Source organism: Trichosurus vulpecula, chromosome 7, assembly GCF_011100635.1.
Source record: "Trichosurus vulpecula isolate mTriVul1 chromosome 7, mTriVul1.pri, whole genome shotgun sequence".
NCBI classification, from domain to species: Eukaryota; Metazoa; Chordata; class Mammalia; order Diprotodontia; family Phalangeridae; genus Trichosurus; species Trichosurus vulpecula.
In genome coordinates this window covers 62506909-62524228 of record NC_050579.1, presented here as the reverse complement: position 1 = coordinate 62524228, position 17320 = coordinate 62506909, and the positions used below count along the sequence as shown (strand labels likewise).

Sequence of the window (17320 nt, the reverse complement as noted above, 5' to 3'; positions counted from 1 at the left end):
AATTGGACTAAAAATAGCAGGAATAGTTTAGAGCTTAGAAATACACATGAATGGCAGTGCTAAGAAGAATTAGGATGGGCTGAGGAGTCGAGATAGAAAATGGGAAATTGTAGAAATGTGTCTAGATTGCCAGAGCCTAAAGGAGAACCTGCAGAGTCATCTCCTTCTCAGAAGTCTGAGTCTCTAGGCCAGTGAAGGGAGAAACTTTAGCAGGGGCTTGAGGAAAGAATAGTATTGGCATTATTATATTATTATAAATAATATATTAATATTTTAATTATTTAATTTCTTTAATTAATTATGTTGATTAATTAATAATAAATAAAACTCTCTACCTTCAATATCCATCTTATGTCTCTGGATTTAGGTTCTAGATTGAATTTTGTCAGGCACTGGAACATAGTTCCAGTTGTAACAAGATTTCTATGGGACAAAACTCTTCCCCTTGCCCCCGTCATTTATTGTTTAGTATAACACACTGTATTTTTCCAGGACCAATTAACATGGTTAGACAGGATATGTGCCAGTTCAATAGATCACTTAATTTTTTCTTTCGGTTACTGGTACAGATCTTTATCTTCATTTCATTTCAATCTAATATTTCCTGGGAACTTTACCCCTCTCCTTTTGGTTGACTTCCAAACAGCTGTACATGCTTTATTTACTTTTAGCTTATAGGTATGAAAAGAGGATTTTCACCAGGGAGAGTCCAGAATTCATCTGGAAACCAGGACTATATGTGATCAGATCTACTCTCTGTTGTCCTTTTTATGAATTCTTGATTTGATCCAGGTTTAATGGATATATTATCAGGGGAACCTCTTCACCCATTGGCTCTGGCTGGAGTATCCCCATACAGCCTGCTAGATATTAAACCACTTTCCGTGAAGTGAGTGCTGGCCTTTGGGCAAAGCCTTTTCCAGGGACACATTTGCCCTGGGTCTTTTCTAGAGGGCTACATGGGCTGGCTCACTGGATAGAGCACTAGGGCCTGGAATCAGGAAGACCTGAATTCAAATACAGCCTCAAATACTTATTATCTGTAAGGAAAGTCACCTGGTGTAGTAGCAATTTAGATTTGAAGATCTTTCCCACCTATTAATAGGCCATGTGACCTGCTTACGTCACAGGAAGCCTGAGTTACATGTGGTGGGAGGAGCTTCCTGACAGGAAAAGGAAGTTATGTCACAGGAAATGCTGAGAGACAGAGAGAGAGAGAGAGCAGTTATGGCTGCTAATGGCCGCCCTCATGATTGTTAGAACTGAACAGGCTGACTTAGCTGTACTGTGAGTTTGTTTTGGGGAAGATCCCAGCAGGGGGTTGGAGAGATTTTTGGATGGTGAGGTTACAGGGTGTGACATGGTGTTTTAAGTTCCTTGCTGTTATGATAAAGTGGGCTGACTGGCTGTGGGAGCTGAACATTATGGGACATAGTTTTCTGGTGTCTGAATAAATGTTATGCTTCTTTATGGAGAGTCTCTCATACTTCGCGATACAGAACTACATGGGCATATTCACGATTATCATTGATGTTGTGTTTATTGCCTTACTGATACACCTGGAGAATTCACTTCTTCTCTATGTGAATTTCCTCAGTTGTAAAATGGGATAATAATAGCTCACAGGATCAAATGAGATAATATGTGTAAAGCACTTAGAACAGTGCCTGGCACATAGTAGGCACTTAATTAATGCTTGTTTCCTTCCTTCTTCCTCTGGCATGATGCAGCAGGTAGAGAAGAATGGACTATATCAGTAGGAATTGGCCACTGCATCAGAAAGAACTACCCAATCAATAAACCTAAAAAAGACTGACACACCCTCTAACATACTCTTCCTTTTTTTCTTCCTGCAGCAGATGTGGGACTCTTTTGCTGTGACTTTCCATAAGGAGAGAGAGGAGCATGTCCCTTTCTGCATGTACATAAATTCCTGAAGAGCAATGTTAAGCAATGGGCTTTCTATAAGTAACTACCTCAGAAGCTCCTGAATCCCTCAGTTGGTACTGGCTACGCTACAGAAAGGAATCTTCCCCTTTAGAATATTCCTTAGAGAAGATGACATGTGATAAGAAAAAGAGCCCACCCCAGCCTGGCTTGCCAGACATTTACCTTGTTCAAGAGACCTATTCAGAGAGAACATTGTCAAGGTGAAGGTGAAATACCAATTCAGTAGTTTCACAAAATCTCTCATTTTTGAGATTTTGTACTTTTGAGTCCTTTTCATTTTGAGTTTTCCTTTTATGTGTAGTAAATAAATAGCTGTCCCATAGCTATCTCCACTGAACATTGAGTACCTTTTTATTCCTTTTTGGGGAGACCTTCAATATGAACCATACATAGACCTGGATGATTTTTTTCCCAAGGTTCTGAAATATAAGTGTAAGACCCAGAAAGTTTGTGAGGGGAAAAAAGAACAAGAACGCTCTCTCTGGGAGTCAGGTTCCCTCAGAAGTGAACCTGGTCTTTACCTGTGGGTCCCCTTTTTGTCATTGTTCAGTCGTGTCCAATTCTTTATGATCCCATTTTGGGGCTTTCTTGGCAAAAATACTGGAGTGGTTTGCTATTTTCTTCTCCAATTTGTTTTACAGATGAGGAAACCAAGGCAAACAGAGTTAAGTGACTTGCCCAGGGTCACACAGGTAGTAAATGTCTGAGGTCAGATTTGAATTCATGAAGATGAGTTTTCCTGCCTCCAGGCCCAACACTCTATTCACTATTGTCCCAGGGTCCCTTTAGAAAGGGTTCCTTAACCTTTTCGTGTCATGGCCTGCTCTGGCAATCTGGTAAAGTTTAGGAACATTTCTGAGAATATTTTAAACCCATAAAATATACGGCATTATAACTATATTGAATAGAGATATAAGAATATTTTTTAAAATCCAACTTCTCAGACCCCAAGTTAAAAACCTCTTCTTTAGAGGGAGAGGTCAAGTACCTCAGCCCTGTGATCCTAACAATGATTCTGTGTTATTACAGAGGCATCTAAGTGTAATGCTTTCTGCACTAACATCAAAGCAAAAAGCATAAAAACTGAAAATCCTGGATTTATAATCAATACTCTATAACCTACTACTTATGTGACCTTGAGTAAATCGTTTAACCACCATGGGCCTCAGTTTCCACATCTATAAAATGAAGTGGTTGAACTTATAATTCTAGATTTATGATCCTCCAAAATTGGGCACATTGAGGGGGGAAAAATTCTGTCACGCCAGTAAAATCACTGCCACAGAATTCACCAGTAAATAGAAGGCCCCCACAGCATTTTGCAATAGTAGTAATAGACTGTTAATAGTATTAAACAGTCAGAGTACTGTGTAGTATGATACAATGCCAACATAACCATCACTTTGTATCACCTAATTTTGCAAAAGAATACTTCTAAAATACTACTTTCTGTACAAATGAAAAAAAAAGCCTCTTATGAGGGAATCAACCAGGTCTCTGTCTGAAAATTATTCTCTGTCTATAGCTTTCTCTGTAGGAATTGCTGGTTTGCCCTACCATCTGTCTAGCTTTTCTTAAAATAAAAATGCTGCACCAGTTCAAATACCATCACCACCATGGATGTACATACCATCCTTCAGTAGGAAACTCAAAGAGCTATAGAGAATTGTTTTTGAAATGTGAATGCATTATCTATGTTCAAGGAGATATTACCAAAGAAGAAGGATTGTTGTGATTTCATGGTGTGCTATGGGGGTCATCTTGAAAGAATTCAGATTCAGACCATCGCCAATCCAAGCAAAGACATTTATTGAGAATTGCACTCTCCAGCGGGCTAAGTGCCAAGAGGAACTGGCAGTTTAGTGATAGCAAGATGGATTTTTATAGGGCAAAAGATGTAAGTACATAACATAAATTATGAATATTTTAAAAAGGCAGGATGGGTTTGTCAAGAAATAAGGTAATAGGGGAGTGGTCCCAGCCTCAGTGGAACTGTGCATGTGATTTCCCATAATGCATACAGAAAAACCCATTTAGATGGACATGTAAGTAAGATAATGATATTATAATAAGCCTCTCTACATCATAAGTTCACCTAAAGGGCAGCTTTTGCTAATACTGTGCAGGTGCCTACTTAGGGAAAAGTCCCTTGTATTGTTTTGGGGTCCACATCCTGCTCAGGCATGCTGGTGGTGCTGCTTTCTGATTGGCTGGCTAATGTGGTCATGTAAGGGATTAGATGGATGTCGTTGTGGTTAAGTACATTGACACACCTGCTATTTCTGTGAGAAATATGAGAACTGGGTCTGGGGGCAGTGGCTAGATAGAGACAGTGGCTAGGATTTCATCATATGCTCACACCTGATGTTCTAGTGAGGCATATTTGGGATATTGGGTCTGGGGGCCTATGGTGTGGTTAAAGCCAGATTGTGTGGTCAAATCAGAACATTCCTGGTGTTCAGTGAGGCCCATAAGTAAGTCAAAATATTGGAGCTGGGGGAAGCTTTATTAGGATTCCATCAGGATGGCATGTACCCTCAAGTGTTCCCTGTGACGGAAGAGGATAATAAGCACAAATGAAAACACACAAGAGCACAAAAACATAAACATACACGCAAGGTAATAGAAAAAAAGAGTGGTTGGTAGAGAAAGGTAATGAGGAAGCCATGTTCCTTATACTGTTTATAATTGGAGAAAATTCAAAAGGTTAATTCTTCTTTGGACTTGACCCTTTCTGATGTTTGTTACCACCAGAGTTTTAAGGAAGAATGACTTTTAGCAATACTCTAGTATTTTAATATTCTATGGTCTCCTCTTCTGGAAAGGGATTGAGGATGCAAAACTGACTTCCCTTTTCAGTCAGCAGCTTTGAGGATCTTTTAGCAAGTGTTCAGTAGAGTATAGGATTGACAGAAACTTAATAAAACAGATAGGACTTTCAGAGAGGTAGAGAGAAAACAGGTTAGATAAATAGCATGAGATAATAAACTAATAGACTCTGGGAAATTTTTCTAGCTCAATACAAACATGCAAATCCACTTTTAAAAACTTCTCTAAAATAGAGAATAGAATTTTTAACAATAACCAAAGACAATATAGTGAAAGAGACTGGAGACATTTTGATTTTTATAGTAATACCAATTTTCTTCTTTCCTCAAGAACACAGACAAGAATGTGGCAAATGGGATGCAATTAGATTACCTCTCTTGATTCTGCTCTGGTTATCCAGAAAATAAAGACCTTCCTCCCCAAAAAGAAAGCTTTGGCCTCTGGCTCAGCCAAAGGGAGAAGGAGATGAGCTGCACAGGGGCCTTTCTGCGCCCAACACACAATAGATGAAAAAGAGATGAAAGAGGGAATAGATGTCCTAGACATAAAGAGAAAATAGATGAAAGAGAGAATAGATGCCCCAGATGTAAACAGAGGAGAAAGATGAAAGAGAAAATAAGTATCCCAGATATAAATCGGCCCATAGCCTTCCCACTCTTTACAACCTATTCAGATCATCTTCCTTCTTGTTTCTAACAGAGGTTCTTAACCTGATGTTCATGGACTTGTCTTTAAAAATATTTTGATTACTGTATTTCGATATAATTTGTTTCCTTTGTGATCCTATATGTTTTGTTTTATATATGCAAGGACATTATTCCGAGGAATCAATCCACAGCCTTCACCAGACCGTCAAGAGTCCATGACATAAAAAAAGGATAAGAATCCCTACTCTGTTGACCCCTCCTCATCTCCCCTGAGAGTTCAGAACAAAATCACACCTTCTGTATTCACAGAACTAATGGTCACTGGAGACACCTAACCATTTCCAGGTGACATGACCCTTTTGACTTAAGCAGGGCCAACAACAAAAAGAAAATCAACTTCAATCCATCATCCTATTTGAGCTGAACCCTTCCCAAATCTATTGTTCTTCTGTCGTTGATTGGAGAATGGGGATTGGGGGAGGGGGAGAGAGGAATGGAAACAATAACTGAAAATATATCTTTCAATTTTAAATTCTTTTGGAAAAAGTCTCTGGAAAAAAATCTGAGTTAATAAACTGGAATAAATCACCTTCATTTGAGGTTCTCCACTGAGTAAATTTTTTCTTTGGTCTTAGAGACTAAGGTGAATAGTGTTATTACTTGGCTTCAGCTGGATGCAAATCAGCTTCTCAAGTTGAAGATTATAAATTAATTTCCAAGGTGTATTTTTTAAAAGGACAGAATAATTTTTATAGCTATTATATGCTACATACAAAATTAACCAACACACTACTTGCACAAGTCAAAATGGTACCTTTGTAGGATTCATATATTAAGGGAAAAAAAGATAAATTTGTAGCCAAGGTTTTCTGATATAGAATATTAAAATGAAAGTTAAAAGAAATGTTCCAAATTAAGAATGAGCTGACCTTCGAAGAATGTATTTTGCCTGTAGTTTAGAGACATTTGTACCCAGTATCTTGAAAGCCTGGACAATATCTGAAGGTTCAATTTTTCCTTTAAAAAGAATGAGAAGAAAAATGCACCAGTTGAAAGCCTTTGAAAATACAATGACAGGGGAAAATTTTAGGGAGTAAGTTATAAAATTCTGCCAAACTGTATTGCCATGTTGGATATTTTATCACTGAATCTACTTTCAAAGAAAAAGAAAATAACTGAACATTCCATCCAAAAGGCATGAAAAGTTCTCTCAACATTATCATAAGGGAACTTGAAAAACAACAATAAACCTACATATTTCTTATATCTTAAGCACAGCTATATTTTATATCAACTTAATGCAATTCAACTAGGATTACTAGAACATCTACCATATGCCTACCTAGGGCATGGTGAGGTGCAATAACGGATACAAGAGTACTTTATGAAATAATCCCAACTACCACTAAACTTAAAATTTTATTTTTGTGTACTTTTATAATAGAAAGCATAACATAATGAAATGGTAAAATGTATGATATTGACAATACACACTATGGGTGATGAGAAAGGTCAGGGTCAGTGGTGATGGAAAGTACCAGAGAAGTACTAGAAGAAGTGGAATTTAAACTAGCCCTTGAAAGGAAAGAAGATTTTAGATGGATGAAGAAGAAACATGAGAGCTTTTGCACAAGGAATATTATATAATGTTCTAAAGGTAGCAAAGTTGTTGTTAAATTGTTTTTCAGTCATGTAAAACTCTCCACGACCTCATTTGGGGTTTTCTTGGCAAAGAAACTGGAGCAGCTTGCCATTTCCTTCTCCAGATAATTTTCCAGATGAGGAACTGAGGCAAACAGGGTTGAGTGACTTGCCCAGGGTCACATAGCTAGCAAGTGTCTGCGGCTAGACTTAAACTCATGAAGATGAGTCTTTCTAGTTCCAAGCCCAGTGCTCCATCCACTGCATGACCTAGCTGCCAAGGTAGCAAAGATTATAGCTCAAAAGTCTATCATTACAATAGCAATTATACTTCAATGAATCTTTGATATCAGTGTGCAGACAATTAACAGCACAGATCACAACCCATCCACACTTTCTCAGCCTGAATCACTTTCTCAGCCTGAATAATCCTTATCCATGTCCTTGCATCAATCAACCATGGGGGAGCCCAACCAGTGTGGTGAGGGCCTTCATCTTGTCCCTTTCACATTATGTGTATACCTAAGTAGAAATTGCTGGCTATCAAGGTCATGCCTTGCTGTTACTATACGACCAGCCCAACTCTTCCAGCCATACATATCTAATTATATCTTTAACACTCCTTTGAGTGGATAGTTGTTCATCACAGCCTGCTTATTCCACCATGTCTCTCCATTATCCTTTGAGTAACTCACAACTCTCATTCTTCGAAAACCATGGTATTCTATAAACCATAACAACATAGCATCACTGGAAAAATATTGGTGTTAAAAAGACAGGCCTTTCATCCAAGGAGGAGTTTGAGGACGTTAAAGGCACTGCATAACCTCCCAGACGCAATCCAACCCACTCCCTTCCACCTATTCAATTCTAAGACCAGTTCATAGTTCTTCACAGTGTCAGTCCAAGGTACACATCCTAAAGAGCCAGTTCTACAGGCTGTCCATCTGACGGTATAGCATAGTCTGGATACTAGGCATTTTTTACTCATTGGTTTTTCTTGTGTGGATATTTAGTACAAATTCTTTTGAGCAGGTATGGATCTCAGTCATTTAAAAGGCTCTGCAATATTCCCAAGCCTGGTGCAATCAGGACAATTTTATCTGCAAACAGGAGCATATAGAAGACCTTGACATCTGTGAAGAATCCTTCCTTCTATTTGGATTCTCTACTGGGCATTGTCCATGAGAGCAGCAAACACATTTGGCAAGTATGTATTTCCCTGATTTTGCCTTCCTTATATTCATAATTGTAAAGTTGTCAAAGTTATCTCTCTTGTTGCATCTTTCAAAGAATCTTGTGTGACTGTGACACATACACAGAAAATATTGATTTGCAGGAGAACCTCTGAAATGAATCTGTTCTAGATCAAATGCTTCTTTTTTAGTCAACAAACAATAAATAGCAACTGGTGGATCTTGTGTTTTCTGTGCCTTTCAGTCGACAGTGTGACTAAAGATGTGGTCTGCTCTAAGACATCACTTACAAAAGCCTACTTTTTCCCATTTCATATCTTCACTGAGGAGGCCCCTAAATGATTCTCATTTTCTGTAGAGATTTGGAAAGAAGCCTTGTTAGTTATTGACATTTTGTTAATCACCTTATTACAGTAGTAATGATGGCTGATTTTTTTCCCCAAGAATTTAGTACCCTCTCCTCATACATAGAAATTGAGAGTAGAACCCTTAGTACCTACAGAATTAAATCACCCCCTAGTACAGATCTCTTCTGTTTATATTTGGTTTAGTCACAAAATAACAGAATTATTGAATTTTAGAGTTGGAAGGAGCCTCAGCAGCCATCTTATCCAACCTATACCTAAAAGGAATTCTTAATATAACGTTGCTGTTTAGTTGTTTTTCAGTCATGTCCAACTCTTCGTGACCCCATTTGGGGTTTTCTTGGCCAAGATACTGGAGTGGTTTACCATTTCCTTTTCCAGTTCATTTTACAGATGAGGATAATGAGGCAGAGTTAAGTGACTTACCCAGAGTCACACAGCTACTAAGTGTCTGAGGCCAGATTTGAACTTGCAAAGATGAGTCTTCTATGCATCAGGCCCAGCACTCTCTCCACTACTTCACCTAATTACCCTAATACCACCTCTCCATTCTAAAGATTTCCCAGAAATTGGAGTCAAGCATAGTGGCCAATAGCTTTCAGATTCCATTTCCCTTTTCTGAAAATTTGAATTTTTGCCAACTCTTCAGTGTTTTCCCTGTTTTCCATGATCCACAAGTTAGTTAACAAGCATTTATTAAGTATTTACTGTATGCTCCCATTGTGCTAAGCAATGAGGCAAAAACAAAGACAAGACTGTCCTTACTCTCAAGGAACTCAGTCTAATCACATGAGGAAAACGACATGCCAACAACCATGTACAAAATCTCAGAGAGAAGACACTAGTATCAAGGGGATCACAAAGCCTTCTTTTTTAATTTATTTTTATGGGGGGGGGGGAATCTTAGCTGGGACTTGAAGAAAGCCAAGGAAACCAAGAGGTAGAGATGAAAAGGGAGATTTTTTTTTTCAATACATTTCTAGTACCTAGTAGGCACTTAATGTATTCTTGTTTATTGACTATTAGCACTAACAGAAACTCAGAAATCACATCTGCTATTTCTTTCAGTACCTAAGGATAGAGTGCATCTGTTCAGGTAGCTTGAATTTACCAAGAGCAGCTTAGTGCTTTCTTACTAACTCTCCTTCCCTATTTTGTGCATGAACTGTTAGCCGTTTTTGTTCTATCATTTCCAATGCAAAATTCAGTTTCTTTGGCAAAGAAAATAGAAACATAGTAAGCCTTTGTCAGTTCTGAATTCTGTCTTCTCTCTGTGCTGACTTATCATTGACCCATAGACTCAAGCAGTGTCCCTAACAGTTCTTCCATCCTCTTCTCCTCCTCCCCACATAACTAAAAACAAAAACAAAAAAACCAACCTTTCGGTTGGCATTAGCTAACCTCGACAGCCTCAGTGCACTTTAGCACTAGTGACCCCATTTTTTCATGACTATAACATGTTCTTATATTCATTCTCTATTTTCTGACCATGCCATCACTGATCATATCGATCTTTTAAAAAATCTAAGTTGGCTGATGAGTTCTCTCTACATCAATACTAATCTCTTTAGGCAACTCCCATTTATGCTTCTTATTGGAATCGTTTGTCTTTGTGCCTTCAGAATTTCATGCTTGAGAGTTTCTCCAGTCTCCTAAGATTACTTCCTGTATGGATTCCTTAGTCAACTATTTGGAGCAGCCATGATGCTGACAGAGACCAATGCCATCAGCCCAACATCATGCACAAACCAGGCCCTAAAGAGCAGCTCCTTGTAGAGAGAATCATTTGCCCATTTGGATTTTTGCACAAAACATCCTCCATGACACTAGAAAAGAGTTTTGGTGAATACTTTTCTCCCTGCTTTATGCCTCACATACTGATGATCTGAACCGCTAAATTGCATCCATTTATCGGTTTTCTTCCACTTTCATCTGTAAACGTTCTTTGTATGATCTGGCTTAGTTGGCTCTGATGCCAAGCTTCCTGAACATTTGTTTCCATGTTACCTTTGACCTACTCATGCTATCTAGTCAGTCATCTGCTCGCACAGAAGCAGAAGATTCTGAGATGACCCCCATGGCATCAAATTTCCTGTCTCTTAAGAGAGAGTCCATTTCATTTTTATGATGTTGTTAGTTGCCCATCATGTTTCATGTTTCCAGTTCTCTTCTTGAAGAAATGATATGTAGGCTTGAGACTTCTGAGTGGTCTATAAGCCTTTGGCCTCTTTCATTTCTTGTCTTAAACCATAAATTCCAATAAAATTAAGTTAAAGAAGAACAAATGGGAAATCCTACACTTGGGTTTAAAAAAAAAGTCAACTGTGCAAGTATAGGATTGTGATTCATGACTATATAACAGTTTCTGAGGAAATTAACTCCAAGTTTTAAGGAAGTGAAAGCTCAGTTGAAGTCAACAATCTGATGAGGCCATCAAAAAAAATGAATGCAATCCAAGGATGAATAAATATGAACAATATGCAGAAGAGAGAAGAGGATGAACAGTACTTTCCCCCAGTCACCTTGCATTGGGTTCTGTGTTTTGTTCAAGGATGAGCCATTGTAAGGAGGACTTATTAACTGGAATACATCCAGAGGTAAGAAACTTAAATGGTGAGAAGGTTTGAAACCAGTCTCTTAAAAATGAAATTAATACAGTAAAAGAGGGGCAGCTAGGTGGCGCAGTGAGTAGAGCACTGGCACTGGAGTCAGGAGGACCCGAGTTCAAATCCAGTCTCAGACACTTGACACGTGTACTAGCTGTGTGACCTTGGGCAAGTTACTTAACCCCAATTGCCTTGCCAAAAAAAAAAAAACCCATAAAACAAACAAAAAAAAAACAAAATAAAAATACAGTAAAAGAATGAAAGAAGCAAATAGAGTTAGGTTTTTCAAAATATTTTGGGGGCATAGCTTTTTGTAAAAGACATTTGTAGGGGCAGCATGATGTAGTAGAGAGAAAGCTGGCTTCAGTGCCTGAGAGACCTGGCCTCCAATCCTGCTTCTGACACATGCTGGCTGGAGAAGTCATTTGATGTCTTAGTGCTCTTGGCAACTCTCTAAAACCGTACATTTCAGAGAAAGTGGCTACTTGTACTAGTTAAGGAGTTTCCTCATTTGGAAGTTCCCTATACCAAAGAAATCACAGATGAAGACTCCTTCCCTATCACTAAAAGACCTCTACTGAAATACATACTTAAATCCATAACTATAGGTTCACTTGTGAATTAAAAAAATAAGACATACCACTGCCACTTTTTTCCAGACTTTTAAATGTCAGCTTCAATTTTTTCCCACGGTTTTTAAGATACTTCTTAAATTCATCAAAGACTAGCTTTACATTTTTTCCAGGATCTTCAGATTTCAAAGCACCCTATGAGGAAGGAAAAAAATCATAGAAATTTAGAGACAGCCAAGCCAATTTATATTACTGGAAGTATTTGTCCAAGAAAATCAGTGACCAGTAATCTGTTTTTCAGGACATGGATATGCCAACCAAGTATATTATACAACTTCAACAATTTGACAAATATGTTTAGAGTACCTACTATGTGCCGAAGTACTGTGCCAAGTGCTAGAGATACAAAGGAAAAAATTTAAAAGTCCCCACCTTCAAGGAGCTCATAATCTACTACCTGAAATAGCAACCTTTGCTTTATTGAAGTTGATTCCAAATTTTTGTGATTGATATTTTATTGAGATAATAAAGCAGCAATTTACATAAAACTGTGTGATTATATTTTCAAATGTGATTAGAGTCAAAGGCTAAGTTCTCTGACCTGCCCAATGCAAACCCTAGGGATTTTTTGACTTAATATTAAAATCAACTTCAGAGAAAGACTTACATGAAATTTACAGGAGATAGAATTTTTCCTGCCACTGAGAAATAATAAAAGTAATATTTATATAGCACTTTCTGGGTGCCAAGCACTATACTATGCTCTTCACAAATATTATCTTATTTGATCCCTCACAGCAACCCTGAGGGGTAGGTGCTACTATTATTGTTATACCCATTTTACAGATAAGAAAATTGAGGGAAACAGAGTTTCAGTGACTTGCCCAAAGTCACACAGCCAGTAAGTGTCTAAGATCTGATTTGAACTCAAGTCTTCTGACTCCAGGTGTAGCAGTTTATCCACCCCACCACCTAGCTGCCCCAGAAAAGAAAACTATACTCACTATTCAATCTTCATGATATGTGGACCTTGCCAGTCTGGCAGCTGCTTGCTTGGGAGCCAGTGTGATATATTAAAAAAACCCAGTGAGTTTAAAAAATCAAAAGGATTTAGGTTAGGGTCTTGGCTCTGCCACTTACTAACTTTTTAATCACAGGTGCATCATTTAATCTTTCTGAAACTCAATTTTGTCACCTGTAAAATGGAGATGGTAATCATTTTACTGAGAGGCAGCAGGGAAGAATGGATAAAAACTGGCCCCAGAGTGAGGAAGAACCGGGTTTAGTTCCTGATTCTGACACATACTTGATTACAATCCTATAGACACAACTTCTCAGTATCCAAGCAACTCTAAGACTATCGGTGGCAGAACAGTTACAGGTTTACACTGATAGCAAGAGTTTCCTCACCAAGAGCTCCCTTGATCAATCAAATCAAAGGTCTAGATTTAGAACTCTATTATAATAATAACTAGCATTTATTTACATAGAGCTCTAAGTTTACAAAGTACTTTAGTATTAATTAATACTAAATATTAAAGGATTAATTTCATTTGACCCTCACAATAACCCTGAGGGCTCGGTACTATTGTTTTTTACAATTAAGGAAAAAGACAAATAAGAGTTAATTGATTTGCCCAGGGACACACCACTAATAAGTAACCATAAATAACCACCATATGAAAGAATGCTCCAAGTCACTAATAATTAGAGAAATACAAATCAAAGCAACTAGGAAGTATACTGGTAAATATTTAACAACCAGCTCTCTGGGTAAAAAAAAGTATGCATGACAACTTTTAAGTTTAATCTGTCTTATTAACTTTCTACTCATCATTTTCTTAAGTCTAGATAATAAAAAGAAAACCAATATCTCAAGCTCTAGTTTATAGTGTTTGCTGATTTACAAGGTGTAAATGCTCAAAGGGCAAATTAAGTTAACCATCTGCTCTCCTGAGCCAGCTCCACCTGGCTTCAGCATACTCCTCAAAACAACTCTGAGGTTCCACCTCACACCAGGGATTTCATTGCCTTAGGGAACTTCCAGGTGAGGAAACGTCTTTCTACTGCCACAAGCCAGTTCCTCCTCAGAAATTTACAGTCTCAGAGAGTCTAGGTGATTAACGATCTTCCCCACCCATTCATCCCCTTAATAGGCCTCAGGTAGAGCTAGTTAAGGGAAGCTTGATTAGGGGAGGCTTGTTTGTAGGAAAGCCCAGACCCCTTTTTGCTGATTAGGTGTGAAGCCCTTGAGCCCTAAGAAGGCTATATATACCCTGAGGGTAGCCATTAAGCTCAGAGACCAGAGAGAGCATGAAGGCAAGCAGACAGCTAGGGTTTGTGAGTGAGTGTTTACAGGAAGGCCCCAGGAGAGGGGAAGGTTACGGGATAGCTTAGCTCCTTGCTGCAATATGGTGTTTTAATTTCCTTACTGTTATATTGAAGTGGACTTACTGGTTTTGGGATACAATTATTGCTATGTCGAATTGGAATTATTGGTTTTGGGATTTGATCCTCTGGTGTCTGAATAAATGTTTTACTTTTTCTGCCTTCTATATAGAGAGTCTCTTATATTCTGCAATTCCAAACTGTATAGGCATATTCATGGTCATCATCAATATTGTGAATCTTGTCTTACCAATACATTACGACATGACAAGTTTGAGCGACAAGGTCAGAGAACCAAGATGTGTCAGAGGTGGAACCTGAACCCAGTCTGTTCTGGCTTCTAGGCCAGCTTGCTAACCACTCGATCATGTTGCTGCTCACCTAATGGTAGTTCTCTGAACAACAAACAAAACACTTTGACATAATAATGGCACTTTATAGCACTTCCCATACACTATCTCATCTGATCCTCAAAACAATCCTGTGAGATGGATACTATTACCTTGCCCATTTTACAGATGAGGAAACTGAAGCTGCAGGAGGTTAATTGACTCACCCAGAATCACATATTACTTATGTTTGGTGAGATTCGAACCCAAGACTTCTTGACTTCAAAACAATTCACTATTTCACACAGGATACCTTGGAAAGTGCTTCTTAGTTTGGTGAATAATTCCTTTTAGGCATCACTAGATACCAAAAGGCCTTCTTTATCACTCTTATTTTCTATTATCTTTGCAAACTTTAAAGTCATATAAACATATAATTGAAATATATATTATTTTATATAAACATTATAACATAAATATATAAATAAATATGCATATATAAAGTATATAAATAAAACAAATGTTATCTATTATTGGTACAGTTGCAGCTTTGTTGTGTTTTTTAAGTGTTTTAAGTTAGAAAAGTACACACGTGCAGTACCATCTAGGAGAGACCAGAATTTCCCAAAATAAGTTAACTTGGGGATTAAACATATTAAAAGTGCCATTGGATAAAAAATGAAAGCTACACATTGTAACTTTTTTAATTAGCTGAAGAGTACCAGGTCATTTGGCCTACAGAAGGGAAAACATGTCAAATATTTTAAACAAAACCCTCAGAATAATGTCAACAAAAAAGTTTTATTTACTAATGTCAAATACCATTACTGAACAACTGAACCCCACTGGGCCTCCAAACTGTCTTTTCTAACATGAATTGTGTTTTGAACGGATGAATAAATGAGTGAATGTGCAAAGTCCTATGCTAAGCTCTGGGAATACAAATGGAAAAGTGAGGCAGTCCCTGCTCCCTAGGACCTCCCATTCTAACCAGGGAGGCAATGCATGTGGTAAGTTTCAGATACAAATCAGATGGATGGAAAGGTCCCACAGTCCTTGGGGTGCAGCAGCAAAGCATATGGCCATTCCTCTTCTTTAATGTAATTTCCACTAATAAAATCATTACCGGTTTCTGATGTTGCAGTAGTTGACAATGCCAAAGACTGGTTTTAAGAAATTTCTTTTCTGGATCTTCAACAGATGCAGCTGCGGTACCTTCAGAAACAGCAGCCAGGCTGCATCTCCACAGTGATGGCTGATGGCTAGAAGCATTGCTCATCCAAAGGTTTTGGATTTGTGGGCTGTCTTCTTTGGGGAGATGCTGACCAGAGTGGTGGTGATTCTTCTTGTCTGGCATATGGTGCCTGCTGTCTCTCACTCAGGGTACCTTTCTGCTTCAGCTGGGCTGGCTTGCCTGCCCTGTGGGTGACAGTTGGTCGGCAGTTGGTGTCAATGGCTGGCCCAAGTTTTTGTATCTACCTCATCATCCAATTCAGCACCTTGCTTAATAAATTTTTGTTGTTGAAGTTGGTGATTATTTGAAATTCCTATTGATAAGGCTGGAGGGGTCACATGGTGGATAACACTGCAGCAGTCTCTATCTGGGGTGCAGTCATCTTTTTAAAACCTATTTTTCATTACAACAGAATGAAGAGGTAATTCAATGCAGTGGATGAAGGACGTTAACTAGAGCCAGAAAGTCCACGACTCAAATCCTGCCTCTGATGTTTGGGCAAGTATTATTTAAACTCTCCTACCCACAGACCGCTAATTCCCTGGGATTTTTATACTAAATCAGTAAGATGGGTTGTGATCTGAGTTGTTAGGAGGAGTTCTCACACCAGAAAACTCTCCACTGGCCAAGGCTGTATATGTGTTCATTATGGCAAGTGATTTTAAGAAGTAGGATACAAAGTTTCCTAACTGGGTTATTCACAGTATATAGCGGGGTTATCAGGGGGTGGTCCATGGGAAGTGTCCCTGGCCAGCAAATGAGGAGCTCCCAGCTCGTCATCCCTGTTACATCCCTGTAAAGAAGCATCTCCTAGGAGTAGGTAAGAAGTATGGGGGCTAGAATTCCAGTGAAGTTTTTTTGGCTGAGCCCAACGTCTCTGCTGGCCCCGCCTCCCTCCTTCCCCGCACCCCCCATCTTTCCTACCGAACTGGGCATTGTACTCAGCCACAGGAGGCCCTGCTGCAGCTGGATAATGTCCACCTTCCCGGTCCCGTAGCGGTCCAGCTGCCAGAAGAGGTTTTCATAGCGGAAGTTGGACTCTCTGTCTTCAATATTGCCGCTGGTGGGCAGCACGAAGCCACGCACCCAGCGGAGCATCGCGCCCAGAGGCGGTGCTGGGGGGTCCCGCGGGCGTGGGGAAAGCCTCCTTCGGCCACCAGTCGCCGGGCCTGACCGAGTACGGAAGGAGGTGACGGCTCGGGCCTCGGGTCTCTGTCCGCGCGGAGTGGTGGCGGTGAAGGGGAGGGGGCTCCCAGTGGAACCGGCATGCTCGAGATCCCTGCTGGCGTGCAGGGAACGACAGCCGCCCTGCGCTCACTCTGCCGAGGCAAGCTATAACCTGAGGCTCTTTCACTGACTTTCATTCGGCCCATAACTTTCTTATACTCCCCTTCCCCCATTAGCAAAAGGGAGCAGGGCCCCTATTCCTTCCCAGGACCCTCGTTGTTCAGAGTAGAAAACTTGGGGAGGTTAGGAGGAGATGGGCAGGATAGATAAAGATTTGCCCTGAATCAGCACAGTCCTAGAAATGTGTCACTGTGTCCTTCTGCCCGCCCCTCTCCG

General features: G+C 39.3%; 1 protein-coding gene across 1 annotated transcript in view; it reads right to left on the bottom strand.

Annotated features, from left to right (window-relative positions):
* The window catches only part of LOC118857537 (calcium-binding mitochondrial carrier protein SCaMC-1-like), a 54934-nt gene extending 38079 nt beyond the window's left edge, over positions 1-16855 (bottom strand). The window contains exons 1-5 of the mRNA XM_036768193.1: positions 16707-16855; positions 15954-15998; positions 13480-13496; positions 11875-11982; positions 6356-6443 (exon numbers count right to left, since the gene is read on the bottom strand). Coding sequence (XP_036624088.1) covers positions 6356-6443; positions 11875-11982; positions 13480-13496; positions 15954-15998; positions 16707-16855 — 407 coding nt within the window. The remainder of the gene's footprint in view (positions 1-6355; positions 6444-11874; positions 11983-13479; positions 13497-15953; positions 15999-16706) is intronic.
* Positions 16856-17320: the final 465 nt, after the last annotated feature.